The sequence below is a fragment of the Ambystoma mexicanum genome, chromosome 7q (assembly GCF_040938575.1).
Source record: "Ambystoma mexicanum isolate Mex_15411 chromosome 7q, UKY_AmexF1_1, whole genome shotgun sequence".
NCBI classification, from domain to species: domain Eukaryota; kingdom Metazoa; phylum Chordata; class Amphibia; order Caudata; family Ambystomatidae; genus Ambystoma; species Ambystoma mexicanum.
In genome coordinates, this window is record NC_090941.1 from 947487607 (window position 1) to 947503676 (window position 16070).

The 16070-nt window shown below is 46.9% G+C and overlaps 1 protein-coding gene across 1 annotated transcript in view; it reads left to right on the forward strand.

Moving 5' to 3' along the window:
• RSF1 (remodeling and spacing factor 1) overlaps positions 1–16070 on the forward strand; it is a 1138572-nt gene that overhangs the window by 877124 nt on the left and 245378 nt on the right. The window contains exon 13 of the mRNA XM_069639968.1: positions 8079–8286. Within this exon, the coding sequence (XP_069496069.1) occupies positions 8079–8286 (208 nt within the window). The remainder of the gene's footprint in view (positions 1–8078; positions 8287–16070) is intronic.

The following is a 16070-nucleotide window of genomic DNA, read 5'->3' on the forward strand; positions in this document are numbered from 1 at the left end:
TTCTCCCCGCTTCTATTCAACATCTACATGTACCTATTAATCAAACTCCTCAAAAAACACGGCCTCACATGCTACAACTACGCCGACGAAACTCAAATAATCTTCAACATACAAGACACCTAGAAGAAAACACCACACTAGAGAATTGCCTTTGTGACATATTCAACTGGATGAACCTCAACCATCTCAAAATCAACCCGGGCAAAACAGAGATAATGATTGTTTCAAAAAAGGGAGGAGACATCAACTACATCCCCTGGCCAAGAGAGGTCGGCACCACACCAGAACCATCAACTGTAAAAAACCTAGGGGTCCTGATGGATAACAACCTCACTCTGGAGCCACAAGTAAACTCTGTAATCAAGAAATGTTTCTTCCTCCTGCGAGCAGCAAAAAGGATCCTACCGTTCCTGTCATTCGCCAACAAAACACTTACCATCATCGCCCTGATCATGTCCAGAGTAGACTATGCCAAAAGCCTATACCTGGGCATGCCCGAACAACTTCTAAAAAAAAACTGCAACGCATACAAAATGCAGCAGCCAGACTCCTCCTCAAGCTACCCAGAAGTGAACACATCACACCCTTGCTAAAAATACTACTCTGGCTACCACTGAAACAACGAATAAAGTTCAAGGCCATGTGCATCACGCACAGAGCAATACACAAACAAGGTGCAGAATTCCTAAGCGACAAACTACACCTACAGCAACCGACAAGAACACTAAGATCAAGCACCGACCTACGCCTGGAACCAAAACCCTACAACAGAAAAAAAACTCGGAGGATCGTGCTTCTCTCACCAGGCACCCAAAACCTGGAATGACCTACCTAATAATATACAGAATACAACAAACCACCTAGCATTGTGGAAACTCCTCAAATCATGGCTCTTCAAAGCGTAACCACAACCGAGACGCACTAGAATGCCCAGACTTTAAAACAATGACGAAAATAACTCCAACCTCGACCACTCTCAAATTGGACAAACACTCAAACCAAATAACCAACCATTCGACAGAGCATAAGACATGATGGAAAATAGCCACAAAGGAAGGCTGCAGAGACTGACCACATACCTAGACCCAGATGAAAGCCCCAAGTGACTGTCCCACTCGTACATACCGGACGAACATCTCCAGACCGGCAGACGCATCTAGATAGACGTTGGCCTGCGTCGCATCTGGATAGGATCGATTGAAGGATAACATGCCCACGCCCAGAAAAACGTGAATGCTAACATGTGCTACACCTTGAATTGTGAACACCGGCCTGCGTGGCGCCCAGATGGAGTGTAAATGTTAGCATGCCCACACCTGGACGGGTCTCTAGACACTAGCCTGCGCCGCATCTGGATGGGGGTGTGAGGGTTGGCATGACCACACCTGGATGGAGTCCTAGTCATCGGCCTGCGCCGCGTCTAGATGGGAATATGAGGGGCCAACAGGTGTCACACTCAGACAGAACTACAAATGTTAGCATGGTAAAGGCCAGGTAACCCACTAACCAATATAAGCTCAAACTCTGCATACTTATCTCACTAAAAAAACTCACACAACCATCTCTCGCACAACAAGCCGCACGCACTTCACAACACTGCAACAACACATAAACCGGAACAGCAGCACACGCGGACTGACTCCGATCCGATACCCGCACCAAAGCTCAGCACCTGGTGTATACTGAGTTGAAGCTGCCAACAGAACACCACTCCTCTCACTATCCTACTCCCTACTTCAACTTACTAACACATCCCACCTTTATCGTTTACAGATCCGCCTGAGCGCCTGGGGACCAATTCCGTTGGTGACGGTGCGCGGTACAAATACCATTAACATTTAACTATACTACTAATTTAATGTCCCAGAGATTCTATTAATGAAGTGTATATTTCTCAGTATACCAAAGTGTTTTCTTTGGTTGTGTTCAATAATTATTTCCCTATCAACCCTCCTGCATCCCGGGAGTTAAAAGCTTTCTCATGGCGCAAGTTTTGATTTGCCTTTTATTTTGAAACACCACGTTTAGGTTAGAGGGTTGCACAGCCCTAACCAAATGTGTGCAGAAATCTCCCTAAAAGTGGCCAAAACTGATTGGCTGTCTGCCACATATTTGAATGGTGTATTAATGTGTTTTGGAGGTTAGAGTCCCCCTCTGCCCTCCAGTTTGACCATAAAAGGTTGGCACACTGCACCAGTGCTTTGTCAACTACTGAGACTAGATCCTGAAGCATCCAAAAATAAGAATGACCTGAAGACGAGAACAAAAGCTTTTTACTGGCATCTGTTGGAATAGAAGAAACCAGGTGAAGTTCAGCCTCTGGCCAGAAGGAACCTTGTTCAGTGCTCTTTTCACTTATGGTCACCACTTATGGTGGGGATGATGCTCATCCAAATTCCAGGGTTCGCCAATGCTTCTTAATGCCAGAATCCGAGGCGTTGTAACCCCGTGGGGCAGTTGCTTCTGCCGAACTTTTCATTTGATGACCATACAGTGTAGCAGGGCCCTGTTGCCATCGTCCAAGCGCGGAGAACTCCAATAGTGTATCTTGCTAAACCTTGTTCTAACTGTGACCCCCCAGCTAGGATAAATGTTTCTCCATCTCAGATTTAAAGTCGCTCTAGCAGAGTTCCTGGTAAATTCAAAACTTCCCCATAGGTAAAAATGCCACAAAGTAAGAAGGCACAGCAGGAATTTTGGACAAGGAAGGTAAGCACCAGTTCTACACCTCAGATGCAGAAAATACTGCAACTGACCCCCAGGGTGACCAGAAGAGACTTAGTGAAGAGTTATAGTTCCAGGTTTGTGACCCAGCAGCCCCAGGAAAAGATGCAGCTAAGAAGGATTTGGGCTAATGCAAACTAGTGGGGAAACACGCTTCAAAGGGACCTGCTGAATCCAACTATCATGAACCATGGATAACCCTGAATGTACGTACCTTGAATAACCCAGGTCCTAGTTATAGGTTCTCAGTCGTAGTTCCTGAAAAGACGCTTGAGGAGAAGCAAAACAACCCAGTGAGTACAGCCCTTTTCCAGGTGCGGTTTACAGCATCCGAACACCTGGACCAATAATGACTTAGATGGCAAAGAAGACGACTATTTGGTCTTGCCAGGATCCAGCAGCCAGAAGTGAAATCAGCAGCCAAGATGGCTCCTAAAAGACACTGGAGGCTGTGGTTCCTTTGCCTATTCCTCACGCCTGTGACTCTAACTTGGCTGTTTGATCAATCCATCGATAGGCATGTCTTCATTTGCAGATTGTCCTTATCTGGCTGACAGCCATTACATTTTCTGAAGGACCCCACTTTACAGGTTCCACAGCGTGACTCAGACTTTCTCTCCGGTTGAGCTTCATCTTGGGTTCCCCAGGACTCTTCCTGAAGTGCCAGCTCTCTACTACTAGCCGATCTAGCTGACAACTGCGACTTTGGCTGGTTCTCTTGCGGCTACTTATTCGTGCACTGAACTTGTGATTTTCTGAGCTGATAACTTTTCATGCCTCTCCGGGTTGACAGGCTCCCCTTATTCACCCCTGTGCCTTGCTTCTATTGATTCATGACTGTAAGGCTCATCTGCTGATGCTCTCCCATCCTGAAAAAAAATGTGGGAATTCCTGCATGTTACTTCATTACTCACCTCTGCAGTCTCCTTTTCTAAGGAATGGTGAATTGAACTAGGTGACCATCTATTCTTAGGGGCCCCATCCAACTATGGATCATCTTCTGATCCATCATCCTATAAGGCCCCATGTGCCCTAATTGACCCCCAATGTATCCCCATTGACTTGCATTGGTCCCTAATGAGCCAAACACTTGCATGTTGACTTGTAATTGTTCCTATAGTGGCCTGTGAATCTCACTAAGTGCCCCGTTGGACTTTCTGGACTTCTGGAAACATGTATAACTCTGTGCAGTCACATTTTTCGTTTTCTAATGTTCTGAAAAGTTGCTTCAACTTGCCCGTAAATATTTTGAAGTAATTAAATTTGCACACTTGTATCATGAAGAATATATTTATGCAGATGTGTGGACATTCCCTTGTGTATTTCCCAAAAGTGTTTACTGTTAGTTTTAGCCAACCTTTAACTTTCTAAGTATTGCCTTGACTGCTCAGTCACTTGACGGGGCAGGATAACTCAGGGGAGACCCCATGTTCACCAGTTAGGGTACTATATCTGGGCCACACACAATATCCATACCTAAAGATCGAAGAAACTATACAGCGTCGGCATTCTCTGGCTATAACTACCAATTCTATGATTAATGCTAGTGGATCCTAGCCATTTACAAATGTGATCTACCTCGATTTCTCAGATAAACAAATGAGCAGCACACAGAACGTCTGTTGGACTCAAGTTGAGAAATTAGAGCATATCTTTCATAGTTATGTTGCCTGGGTTGGTTCAGGGCAAGGAAGCCGATCCACCTGACAGTCCTCTGTCTTATTCATATGGATTGTATCACTGTAGAATCATGCAATTGAAGATGAAGAGAGAACATACCAAATCTTAAATCACTTGCTTTTACAACTTGGTGTAATAAGCTCTCTGTGAAACCTCGGAGGCAGTGATTTTTCTCTTTGGCCTCTGTATTTTGTGGGACCTCTCAATCAACACTTTTGAAAATGTTCCTTTGTTAGATGTGCAGTTGTTAGTGAGAATTATTTCTTCTGCCAGTTCCCCTCAACCTCAGCACTTTAGCTGGATTTATGGGATTTATTTGTTCTGTTCTCCTGAGTGAGTGGTACTTTTTCTCACTCACTCATTCTTTTGTTGCTCTGATTTGGGAATCTTACTTTACTGCTACTGTAATTCTTTTTACTTTACTGCGGTCATTCTTTCCTCCATGTATTATATTACAGACATCTGTAAGTGATTGTTGCAGCACTCAGCACCCTGTGTGCAGTGTTGCTGTGGAGTCCCTTGGGCTTCCCTTTTTATTTTATATGTTCCTATGAGAACTACTGCTCAAGGATAGTAGGGCACTTCTTATCTTACCTTTTTCTTTTGTGGGATTGGCACACACCACCTTATGTGGGGTGCTGATGGGTTACACAGTAACTCCTTTCCCACTGCTCCTGTAACCTTTTAGTTCATGTAACATGGAAACCTAAATGGCTAGTGGTAGTGGATACATTGTTCTACCATTTGTGAGGAGGTTACTTGCCGGCTGTTTTCACAGTTGCACAACAGCACCCACGGTTGACCATTTTCCCAAAATGGGCCCAGTCTTTTATCAGCATTTTTCGGTTGTGTTCTCCTTCTTGGCCCTTCCTGTACCGATCCAGGTGGTGGTGGATCCTCTTTGAGATTTGCCTTTGGCAGAATTGCTTTGTGCAGCCCGCCAAGGCTCCGGTGTGTCTGCAGCAGGAAGTGAGAGAGGAGCCCAAATCTTTACATGCCTTTGTTTGAGAGTATGCCTGGCTGGAACCAGTTTAAACTGGGAGCCTGACTGTCCTGCATGGACAGCCCATCCCCAGGTGATTGACAGGTCCATAGAACTGAATGAATGGTTCCTGCATAAAAGGCGAGGTTCTTGGGACAGAAGGCTAAGTCGACTACTGGAACTGAAGCTCTGAAGAACACAACCAAAGATGTCTGCAGCTCCTCCAGTAAGCACAGAAGCAACTCAGAAAGAACCGATGCTGTCCTGACTCCTTTTTTAATGGACAGGGAAGCTCTGCCAAGAATGACCCTTTAGGTGGGTGGGCATAAACAGCCTCAAGACATACTTCAATTTGAGCTGTCCCCTGATGCTCTGCGACCTTCGGGCTGCAGAATCCCAATACCCGTTATCTGAACCACCTTTACGTGCATTGCTTTGCGGTTGATGAACTTCTATGGCATCCGTGTGGACCTCCAGAAGCACTAATCCTCATCAGTCCCCTCACCAGAGTGCAGGACTGAGAACAGATGATGATTCCAACCAGCGGTATTAGTTAGCTCCTGGTGCTGAGAAAAAGGTGCTAAAACCACATACCGACGCAGGAGTAAGAATAATTCTTTGCTGGCAAGTCCCGCTCTCTCTCGAATACTACTGCTGCAGGAGCCCATTCAGGGCCCCCCCTTTTGTCACCACGAACAAGGACTAAAAGACAGGGGTTGCAGTCGTGCATCCAGCTTAATCTTCTTCATTCTAAAGGTACTGTGGGGGTCGGGGTAAACTTACCTTGAGCCATTTGTATCACTCCTGCTCTTGAAGTACTGTATTTGCTGTTTGGGTGATCACCCAACTTCAGTCGCCCAGGCCTACCAGCTTCTACACCTACAGGACGGCTGCCCCAAATCTCCTGTACCTTTTTAAAGAAAAACTAACTTTGTTACCTACTTGTGGTAAGAAGATTTGCATCTGAACTGTTGCATTCCTATTGACTTGGGCATTGCTGTTTTCCCTACAGTAAATCGTTCATTCCTACTGGCTTTGGCATTACTTGTTTCCCTCCAAAACCTCAACTGAAGAACTCCTTTTTAGTTAAGGTAAAGACTGCCTTTACCATACAAAGAATAGCTACAGTGTTGCTTACCTGTTATTTAGGTTATTTAAGCAATAAGCCCCGAGCCGCGTTGCCATTATCGAGTCAGGTAATGCCCCGGGGCCCAAAGTTACAGGCCTGAGCGAAGCGAATTTGCCCGCAAGACTGGGGTACTAATAGCATTTTTTTGGAACAGGAAAAAAAAGTCACACTGCGTGTGTGGATATAATAATTCACTCACCTGCTTTATTTTTTCGTATGATTGTAAATGTGTGTTTGAGTTTAGTTGCTGGATTATTTCTTTGGTTATTATTTGCCTTGTGTATATATAAAATATATCATTTTGATATAACTAAGTGTTTCAATGGATCTGTGTATGTTCCGATTTCTGTGTATTGATTTACAGTTCACATTCCTCCTCCTAAAGTAAGCCTGGCTGCTCTGCCATTCTACCAACCTTGGGTAGTGCAGGCCTATATTAGTAGCTGGGGCCCTGAAACCAAGGGACAATGGGCCTCATTACGAGTTTGTTGGTAGCCATGCCCTCGATAAGGGCATGGCTACACCCAAACTCTGGTCCGGCACCGGGTCCCGCGAAAGGGGAATTAGCAGGCCATTTCGACCTTGGAGGGCCCAGTAATTTGCCTTGAGCTGGACCCGGTGCTGGTACTTCCCCATTCCCATTTGAGCCCCCATAAGGCTCAATGGGGAGGATGGTAGAAGCTCTACCGTTGATAACGGTGCAGTTGCTACCATCCTGTTCTGCTCGTGGGTGCCGCTCTGCACGTCTTGTCTGACCAGGCGTGCAGAACGGCACCCGCGAGCAGAACTCGTAATGTGGCGGCAAGTTAACAACGGCGCCGGTAGCACTACCAGCACCATGGTTGCCTTACCGCCAGTTATGAGGCCCAATGCTGCTAGAGTCCAACAAAACTGGACTTTAGAAAAACATACCCAACAGCAGTCTATATAAAATTATCATTAGGGTATTCATTGAGAAAGGGCCTATCTTTGGGAAACAGTGCTTTATAAGTCATAGGGGTAAGTGCACAGTGGAGGGAGATAACAAGGGGGTGGGGGGACCATTTTGCAGCAAGAGATCAAAAAGCAACTAGTGAAGAAAACGGGAGTAAGCAGATAGCCCTGTAGCACGGTGGGTGGTGAGTAGATGTGCAGACCTTTGTGTTAGGGAGGAGCCATATCTTGAAGAGAAGAGTCTTGAGCGCCTTAAAAAAATGTAGAAGCAAAGGGACGAGTCTCTTGCTGGTGGGGAGGATGTTCCAGATTCTGGGGACGTAGAAACAGGAGGCCTGTGTCTACTTGTTCTTTCTTTCCTTTACTGTGGAGTTCAAGTCTGCATATTACCCTACTTCTGGTGGGTTGTAGTCTTCCAGAGATGCTGAATTTGTTAGCGTGTTATCTTAAGACTTGAGGATGATGTCCTTGTTCATTATGCAGCAGGATTTCAAGGTGATACATGCTTGCAGTGGTAGCCAGTGCTGTTAGATGAGGGTCGGGGTCGGAGAATAATGCAGCATGCTTAGTTTATTAGAATGATGACTTTTCATGTAAAAGTGATGCCTTTCAAATGTACTTGTTCTTTAGGGTTTGGAATAGGCAAGGATATGGCCAATATCACAGCTCATTGTGGAAAAGATATGTCCACCATCCTTCAAGAAGAGAAAAAAGAGAGCAAGAGGCCACAGAGAGCTGTGGTTATACAGCGTAAGAAACGCCGGCGACTAAATGACCTCGACAGCGATAGCAATCTTGAAGAAGAGGAGAGTGAAGATGAATTCAGGATCAGTGATGGGTATGTTAAAGTTGAAAAACATTGAACATGTTAATTGATTTAGCCTTGAGCTTTGAAAAAAAAGAAACTTTTTCAATTTAGCGTTATTGGAAACCTTAAGCATTGAGGCTGCTAAGATCAAGTCCTTTTGTTGCCAAGTTTGAATTAGTGATATTACAGCTGCTAGACATGTACTCTTAGATAAGAACTAATGCCATCTGTGATTAATTGTTTCTAAAACAAAGCAGTGAACTGCACACATTTGCCCATGAGATAGAAAACAGCCAGGGTCCTACTCGGGACATTGTTCGAAATTACTGGGAGCTAATTAGCTCCTGCTTCTACCCTTTTAGAGCTTAAAACAAACAGTTACAAGAACCTAACTTTGGCTCCCCAGGCCACCTGGTGCTCTACAATCATGCATAGTCGACATTAACTTTGAGTGCTTGAAAATGTAAATAAAGAAGAATTAACACATCTAGTAAACACACTTAAATATAATGTATCGTACATAATGGGCAAAACCTTAGTGTGTGTCTCATGTGGAAGTTAAATTTGCAGAGCACTGTGTACCCGCTCCTATTTTCCCAGTGGTAACTCCTGCCTACTGGGCGACACACAGCTTTTCTTTTAGCTCCTGCTCCTTGAATATGCATTTTGAACACTGCAGGAGCATTGAAAACATGTAAGACTGCTTTGACGGAATTGAAAGGCCTGCAACTCTATAACTTTACCTTCACACAAATTCCTTTTTCTGCTTGAGAGAAGAGCAGAGGTGAGAGAGCAGAAAGAAGGGGAAGGTGGAGCTGACACAGGGAAGAGCTGGTGAGAGCTCACTTTTAATAAAGATTTGAAGTTCCCTGAGAGAAGAAAAGCAGACACTTAGGAGGGAAATGTGCAAGGGCATTGGGCCAAAATGGGAAAGACTTAGTTATTTTCTCTGGGGCAAATATTCACAACAAACATCTAGGCAAATCTCCCTTTCCCTTTCCCTCCCCCAATATGGGCATAGACCAGGAAAATGTTTCCTGGCAATTGATTGATCTCATGTCGAAGCATTTCCGAGGCATCAGGGGTGGAAGGGTGTATTGCTCAGCTCAACAGTATTCCTGATTAGGTGAAGGGCAGTAGACTGAACCGCATAGTGTTAAGCATGAGAATGCACAATATTGAAAGTGGTGGACCGCAATAAATCATTTGTTCCCAAACAACTTCAATTTGCAATGGGCAGCAAATGTTGGTCTGTGGGACAGATGGGATTATTTTTAAGGCTTTTCATGCCACTTTATGCAGTGAAAGCTGCAGATTATATGGTGCTGTGATCTTTGCTGTTGCTTTCTGTTTTTCCATTGTGAAAGGCCCATTAGGGCTCTTTAAAACAGACCCACATAATGTGGTTTGAGGTTGACAGCCCTAAACGGTGACCCTGCCAAGAAGGACTTGGTGATTTTATTTTCATTTTTCACCTTAACAATTCCTAAATTTCCTGATGAGGCCTTACCAGGGACTCACATGGGATTGACTTGTACCTTACATTCCTCGCTACTTCAAGTGTTCTGTTAGTCCTGGGAGTATTTTCATATAGCTGGCTATCTCTTCATTGCTGTTTGTTGGCAGGGTACCTGATTATATTTGGGTATATTTGGTACCCTGGGGTGGCCATACTGAGCACCATTTTAAAAGCGTGTACAATGTTCTACATATATGGTGGGTAGGCAAGGAAACCAGCCCTGCATAGTCAAGATGGATGAAACGGATGTAATGGCATTTTCTGATTTATCCCTGTTGCTGGGTGAGTTCGGAATCTTCTGATTAAACATGAAAGGATGGCTGGGGCTTTAATAAGTAAAAAAATGAATATTTTGTGTGCCCACTAAAATCTGTTTTTAGTTGAAATCGATTGGAATCCCCGTTATGTTTGTATATTTTCTTTCATATTCTGCATTTTTTATTAACATGCAATATTTTCAACACATGTAAAACTATGATGCAGCTTCCTCTGGAGCTCCTCCTTTTTGCTTATCAATTCTGTGTACGTTTAAATCAGTGGTTATTCATTAGGTTTCAATAATCTATGGTAACTTCACCATCCTGCACCTCACATGGGACGATCTATCTCCGACGAACCAGGACACTGATTCACTTCTCCAAGATCGCAACACCCTCAAAACTTGCATGCCCCGGGGGGGCACTGTTCCGCTTGATGGAAATGGCAGCCTGAGTGCCGAGCTCCGGACTGGGAAAATCCTTTTTATTGAAATAACAGGTTTACGCAGCAAATCCTGCTCACCTAACTGAGACCTGGGAACGAACGGACCTCCCACTGTGCATTCCTACTGACTTGCACAACCTAATACCCGGAAACCGTGGAGATACGGCTGACAACAATCCAGCGTGAGACACGCCTAACTCTCCCTGTGCGGCGGCTCCAGGGGGCACGGCCAGTCTGACTACTGTGTGGCGCGGGCCTGCGGAGCGAGGGGTGGCTCTGCCCTGATCGCACGCCTGGCGGACATTTTATAGCCAGGTGAGCTCCAGAGATGCCCGAGCAGGACTGGACTGAGGGCCTCGGGTGCTGCTGTAGGGGACGACTGAGGTCTGCTGGCCCCTGCCTGCCTGGAACGCAGTGCTACCCCTCAACAATAACCCGGCAGGCGGACGCAGCAGGGACTTGAAGTGCAGCGGGAGGGCTGTAGTGCCTGTGCTGGTGCGCTGGTCTCCCGGCCCCCTGCCGCCCGTCTCCTGCAGCAGTGACGCCCGCAAGACTGAGAACAGGGTAGGAGGGCTTAGGGGGTTGTGCGGTCCGGGTGAGTTGTGCCATCACTGCCGTGTCAGGTACGCCAGCTGCTCTGGAGCCCCCTTGATCCCTCTCATGCCCAGATGAGAGGATTACGTGCAGCAAACTTATGTCACTGAATACACTAGCTGTAACACGCAATCTGCTGCGGGCAACTCTTACGGTTGGTTGATTAAGCCTTTGACTAAAGCTAGGGAGAACTGCCCCCCTGACACCCGTTGACTCTGGTATCTGCCTGCCCTGAACACCGGAACTCAGATCTCCTGTCATATAATACATACTCCTACCCTGATGCTTGGCGGGAGGCTGACACAGGTTGGGCCCCTTCTGTCGGCACTATCCTGATCTATCCTCGGCACCCACCCCGCACGCGTTTGGCCCCCTGGGACACTGCCTTGGTGAGCAGGATTGACATGGTGCCCCTCTCTGGGTGGCTACTTGGCGCCACTGTCGCGGGTTCGGACCAACAACTTGTAACGCCAGTGGCCGGAGCAGGCCATAGACGGGCTGGGCAGAGACACAACCCCTCATGGGGCACATCCACAAGCTTCAAGCGGCAATGGGGAAGTGACTTATCCAGGGGGATCCCTGTAAGCGATCTGAGCAGCCCGCTCTCAGACGCCCTGCTACACTCTACAACCCAGCTGAACTCTGGCACGCTCTAACCACCCACGCTTACTCATTTCTTCAGGACCCTACTCAGCTGACACCATGACCAAAGGAACTGGCACAGGGAAAAAACAGAGCTCTTTGAATATGTTTGCAAAAACGCTGGCTAAGTCAATGGGGGGAAACACTGGAGGATGCACCTGCTACATCGTCCCCACCTGCCCCCGATGATTTCCAGAAGATGCGGGAGTATATCCGCGAAGGGTTCACCACTTTGCACACCAAACTCTATGACACGAACGGCACCATCTCATCCATAAAAGCACATATCGAGAAGACCGATGGCCGGGTGGCCGAGATTGAAACGAGGCTGGTGCCGGTGAGGATGATCATGCTCTCTGCGGGCTACGTTCTCCTCGCTCTCCAGTCGGGTACTAGCAGTAGAAAAAAAATGATGATCCCGAATCCCGTTCAAGACGTAATAACCTGCGCATAGTGCCCGAGGACAGTATCCATGAGCCCATGGAAGACAATGTGGAACGCATTCTTCTAACACTTCTGGAGTCGCCAAAACTTTCCCCACAATTTGCAGTTGAAAGAGCCCATTGATCCTGAACTGGGAAGCCCAAACCTGGCGCACCGCTGTGTCCCATCATAGCCAGAATATTAAACTTTTGGGATCGAGATGCCCTCTTCAGAGCAGCTAGAGTCAAGGGGGAGCTGCTTCTTGGGGCAGCAAGGATCCATCTTTACCGGGATTTCTCTGTAGCGGTGTAACAGGAGCACTAAACTTTTTTGGCAGTCAAAAAGAGACTCCGAGACTTGGTGGTTAAATACTCCATGCTATTCCCTGCCAAGCTGAGAATCGAACACTCCAATCGGACATTCTTCTTTACGATTCCGGAAGAGGCCTCAAAATTCATCAATGAACATTTCCCTGGCTGATTCTCCCCCTGTTGCTGTGGCATTGATTAGTGCTCTGTTTTTGCCAATTAAGCTTTTGCTTGGTAATAGGCCTATATATGGCCATGCACATAATTGTTGTTGCGTTTCACAGGAATGCATTAATAGTTGGACTTGTTTTTCTATTGGTCTGCTGATCCTCAATCCACGTGTTCCTTCCTAGTCACACTGGTTAACTTTGTTTAGAAGTGCAAATACCCTTATACATCCCCCAGTAAGGAACATTACCGCCAGGCCAGCTATCAGGCCCCCAGGCGTTGATGCCGTTGATCTGGTGGTTGTTATGGTTGTGCTGAGTTATCATTCCTCTGTTTGGGGGAGGAATGTGGGTGGGGGGGTTGGGAGTTATGTTAAAAAAGGCTTGACGATCGCAAGAGATGCCACGCATGTTGCAATATCAGGTCGTAGTCATACTGGTGGGGTGATGTGCCCGCTTCAGTTGGGTCGGTATTGGCCGTCACTCAGCCGTGAATCAGAGTTTAACCGACATCTCCATACAAATGGTGGATAATAGCCTAGCGTTCACCAGCTGGAATGTACGGGGTCTGGGTAACCATAAAAAGATGCGGCAGATACAACTTCATGCTGAATACCATGGCGTTAAAATCCTATGTCTGCAGGAGACCCACGCCTGCTCTGAACAATGTGAGAAGTTTTCTAAACAGTGTGGGCCCCAGAGGTACTATACCAATTATTCCACGCAGAGTCGTGGTGTGATGACTCTGATACACAGAAGCCTTAAATTCACTTGCAGTCACTCACGAGTAAACCCACAGGGGAAATATGTACTGACCCTAGGTACTCTGCAAAAACAAAGATGTGGCCGTATTAAACATCTACGGTCCGAATATTGATAACCCTGACTTTTACCTGCACCTGGCCTCTCTTTTGGAAAGTTTCCCCCTGGTCCCGATCCTATGGGGAGGCGACTTCTTCCGGACGCAACTCCACACAACCAACACCTTTTTGTGGCACTCCGGTGCAGTTTGGCTGAAACCAACATTGACCACCCCTATGGAGTACAGTGGATTCGGCGCACCGGACTTCCCCAGATACTGGTTGGTAGCACAATCCCAATTTGCTTCCCACTGGTTTAACACCACAGACTACCCCCCCAATATACCACCCCTCCCCCCCCATGTTCGGTTGGAGAAACTGATAGTCAGTGATCAGGATATTTGTTCCCTCATTCTCAAACCCGCCCCGGCTGACCCTGGTTCGGCAGATCCGGTTACTAACATCCCGGGCCCTTTCCAAAATCTGGAAACTATTAGACACACCTTAGACGCGCGTCCCACAATCCATCGTATCCCGATGGGCTGACAGGGACTTCATGGCGCTCCGAGATGTTTATGTACAGGGTAGCTTTCTTGAATGGTCAGATCTCCTACTCTCCCTTAGACGGAGACCATCAGCATGGCTGCAATACTCCTCTCTCCGGAAAAATCTCAAAACTAAATACCCCAACTTCCCTACAGTACCACCTGATGAACCCATAATTGCAGAGCTGTGCTCCTTCGACTCCTCGAAGGGGAAGGTGTCTAGGCTTTATACCCTGTTACAAACCAGAGCTGCCCCCTCATTCACTGCGCTGAAACACAGGTGGAAGGAAGATCTTGGGGTGGAGATAACTGATGAACGCTGGTCCCGGATGTGTGCACGCACCCATAAAGTATCCTTTAACTCTCGATTTAAACATACAATTCAAGGTGTTGCACAGATATCATCACAACCCGAGCAAACTGCACAATATGTTCAGTGAGCTTTCCTCCAGCTGCCCTAGATGTGGCTCCGATCAGGCTGCATACATCCATATGATTTGGGCCTGCCCGCGACTGACACAATTCTGGACCGAAATATGTTCCACATTGTCTACTATACTGGACCACACTATAGACCCATCCCCATTACGATGCCTTTTCCACGACTTTCCCCAATTAGGGCGCGATTCGAGGAAGCTAGCTGGCCTCTGCATGCTGTTGGCTGTGCGCTGCATCTTGATGAACTGGCTCCGGCCTAGAGCACCCACAAACACACAGTGGCTCAGGGCAGTCACTTGGGCGTCAGATACTGAAGATGCCTGGGATACGTTGCATCATCCACACTAGAGACCAAGGGATATCTGGCGGAAGTTTCGCAGCTATATGTCCACCATGAACTCTGACTCGGACGCTGAATCCTCCGTCCCCGCCCTTCTCTCTCCTGTCACCACCCCATGAGCAGTGACTCTATCTGTGATATCACCTGGACCCTGACTCATTAATATGTATGAAAAGTCCACTATGTACCAGTTTTGTATTCTTTGTATAAGATTGTATCTTGCTGTCATACCGTGTGCGCCTCTTGTCGTTTGTGCATTGTCAAGTCAAATAAATAAAGGTTTTAAAAAAAGAAACAATAATAAACTTGCATGCCCCAGTGGAACACCGCACCGTGAAACCTAAACCTTTCCACACCCTTATACACTCAAGAACTGACCTTGAACAAAAGAACAATCAGAAAACAGGAAGACTCATGGCAAAAATCCTGCAATGCATTCAACCTTGCCATGCTCAAAGAACTGTATGCTACTTGATACTTATCACCACTGTCCAGGCCAACTACTACCAAAGCCCATATCCAAGGCCACCAATCGGAGCAGAGCCCTCTTCAAAGTCATCCAGCATTTCACCATCCCTCTGCCGGACCCACCAGTGCCGCTCTCTATTTAAAAATCTGCAATCAAATCTTTCTTCTTCAACACTATCCTTCCTCTCCGGCAAACTATTGCCCAATCTCCATCACTCGTTTTCTGGGCAAACACCTGGAAAAGCTGGCCATCTCCCAGCTTAATCTACATACTGAATCTGTTGGTTGTCTCCATGACCACCAGTCTGGCTTCAGAGCTGCCAGAAGCACGGAAACTGCTCTCCAGAACACCTGTGAACACTTGCTCTCCAATCTTGACTCTAACCTTCCTTCTGTCCTCATTCTCCTTGATCTATCCTCCTACCTTTGAGGCGGTCAACCACGCCATCCTGCTCAATCGTCTCCGAGACAACCTGGGTATCTCTGGTCAGGCCCTTGCCTGGTTTACCTCCTTACTCACTGATCGACCCTCCCAGGTCCAACTTGGGATTTTCCTCTCTTCTATCTCGCGCTCTACTTGTGGTGTTCTCCAGGGGTCTAACCTCCCTCCCTGGCTATTTAAACACTACCTGGCACCTCTGGCACACCACATCTCTACCTTCTGCTCTAACTTTCAGTGTTATGCGATTGACACCCAGCTCTCCTTCAGGCTCCTGTCAGCCTCTTCTGCTCCTTCTCTTATATCAGACGGTCCGCTATTCAGGAATGGTGTGCCTCTAGTGATCTCTGACCTAATGCCTGTAAGACTGAGAGCCTCCTCATAGGGACTTTTGCTCCCGCCTTCCCGCTCTCACTCTAAGCGCCCACC